Raw genomic sequence first — 1,373 nt, 5'->3', positions numbered from 1 at the left:
AATGAAAGCTCTTCCTGTGCCACCGCCCTTCAGAAACGCCGAAGGAGGAGGAACCAAAGTCAGAGGAGCCAAGGAGAGCCCCCGAATCCGACGAGGAGCCCGAGCCTTCGTCAGAGGAGAAGCCCAAGAAGGACACGTTCGAGCCCACCGACGCGTCTGGGCGTCCACTCTTCGGTCTCCGCGCCCTCAAGAAGACCACGACGGAGACGACGAAGGATACATCCTGTAAGTTAGCCCTTCAAGTTCCCGTTTTCTTTTTATTCTACGTTTTCTTCGCCTCGACGGACAGAAGTCCTGTTACGTTGGAATTTAATGATGCAAATGTGACAGTCCAGGTCATGTATTCAACGTTCAACTGTATGTCATCTGAAATGTCTACCAGATATATTAAGTAATCTCAATAGTTCAGCCTACTCTTGTTGAACTAATGATGTGCGAGTTGCTTGTAACAAAGGTAGCCGTTAGATTATTTATTTTTCGTTAACATAAAATGATAAAGATGTTAACATATAATGATAATTTTTCGTTAACATAAAATTCATGATTGCACTAGACTTATCATTTGGTAAATAATGATAATTTAACTATCATTTTATCATATTTCAGATCTACTGAAAGCAGTTATTATTCACATTTCTCCCCTAGAGAAATCGCAATCCGATGCAATATAGATTATCCAGCAATGGAAATCGAGTCAATTTAGATGAGTCTAGCCTTGACACCGTTTTCTCTGACAAATGGTATATTCCGTTTTCTATAATTTCAGCACGGGATACTACGACATCTGTTGTCGAGAGCAGTCGTCTTGTCTCCGGCATCACGAAGCGAACCACGCATACAAGTAAGTGATTGTGCACATCTTTTATAATCTATTCTTAGAACTTCCTTTTTTTCTGTACCTGATTTACTTTAACATTACTAACGAGGGGTTTTATTAGTTCTTTCAGTGTTTCAGTATATACGAAATGTACAGCTTTTGCCTCTGGTATTACAGACCATGTTAACTAAAAATAATAGACATATATCTCTGATACACAGTTGTTTTCCAAAGGACAAAATATATGTTTTCTCTCTTTTTTTTAGCCATGATCTCCCAATAACTTATCAAAAAAAAAAAAAAATCGTACTTAATTACCAAGTAGTAATAGCTATAACCAAATATGGGCTTTTCTCTGTTCCTACCCACAAATTCTTTAATTACAAGACTTTATAAATACAAACACATAATGTTGACTCGCTGCTGCACACTTTAGCCGAAGAGGTCAGTGCCACGGAGTCACCGCGAGACTCTGACGGCTCAGAGTCCGAGCAAGACTCCCAAGCTGACAGCGACGAAGGGCAGTCGCCAGATGAACACGACTCTGATGAAGGTA

General features: G+C 40.1%; 2 protein-coding genes across 2 annotated transcripts in view; both read left to right on the top strand.

Annotated features, from left to right (window-relative positions):
- The window catches only part of LOC119594250, a 6,211-nt gene that overhangs the window by 1,712 nt on the left and 3,126 nt on the right, over positions 1 to 1,373 (top strand). Inside the window, exons 4-6 of the mRNA XM_037943318.1 lie at positions 34 to 225; positions 767 to 841; positions 1,254 to 1,370. Coding sequence (XP_037799246.1) covers positions 34 to 225; positions 767 to 841; positions 1,254 to 1,293 — 307 coding nt within the window. The 3' untranslated portion in view covers positions 1,294 to 1,370. The remainder of the gene's footprint in view (positions 1 to 33; positions 226 to 766; positions 842 to 1,253; positions 1,371 to 1,373) is intronic.
- The window catches only part of LOC119594249 (collagen alpha-1(VII) chain-like), a 9,790-nt gene continuing 9,766 nt past the window's right edge, over positions 1,350 to 1,373 (top strand). The window contains exon 1 of the mRNA XM_037943317.1: positions 1,350 to 1,370. Coding sequence (XP_037799245.1) covers positions 1,350 to 1,370 — 21 coding nt within the window. The remainder of the gene's footprint in view (positions 1,371 to 1,373) is intronic.

The sequence above is a fragment of the Penaeus monodon genome, chromosome 33, assembly GCF_015228065.2.
Source record: "Penaeus monodon isolate SGIC_2016 chromosome 33, NSTDA_Pmon_1, whole genome shotgun sequence".
In the NCBI taxonomy this organism is placed as follows: domain Eukaryota; kingdom Metazoa; phylum Arthropoda; class Malacostraca; order Decapoda; family Penaeidae; genus Penaeus; species Penaeus monodon.
This window is presented reverse-complemented; position numbering and strand designations above follow the sequence as displayed.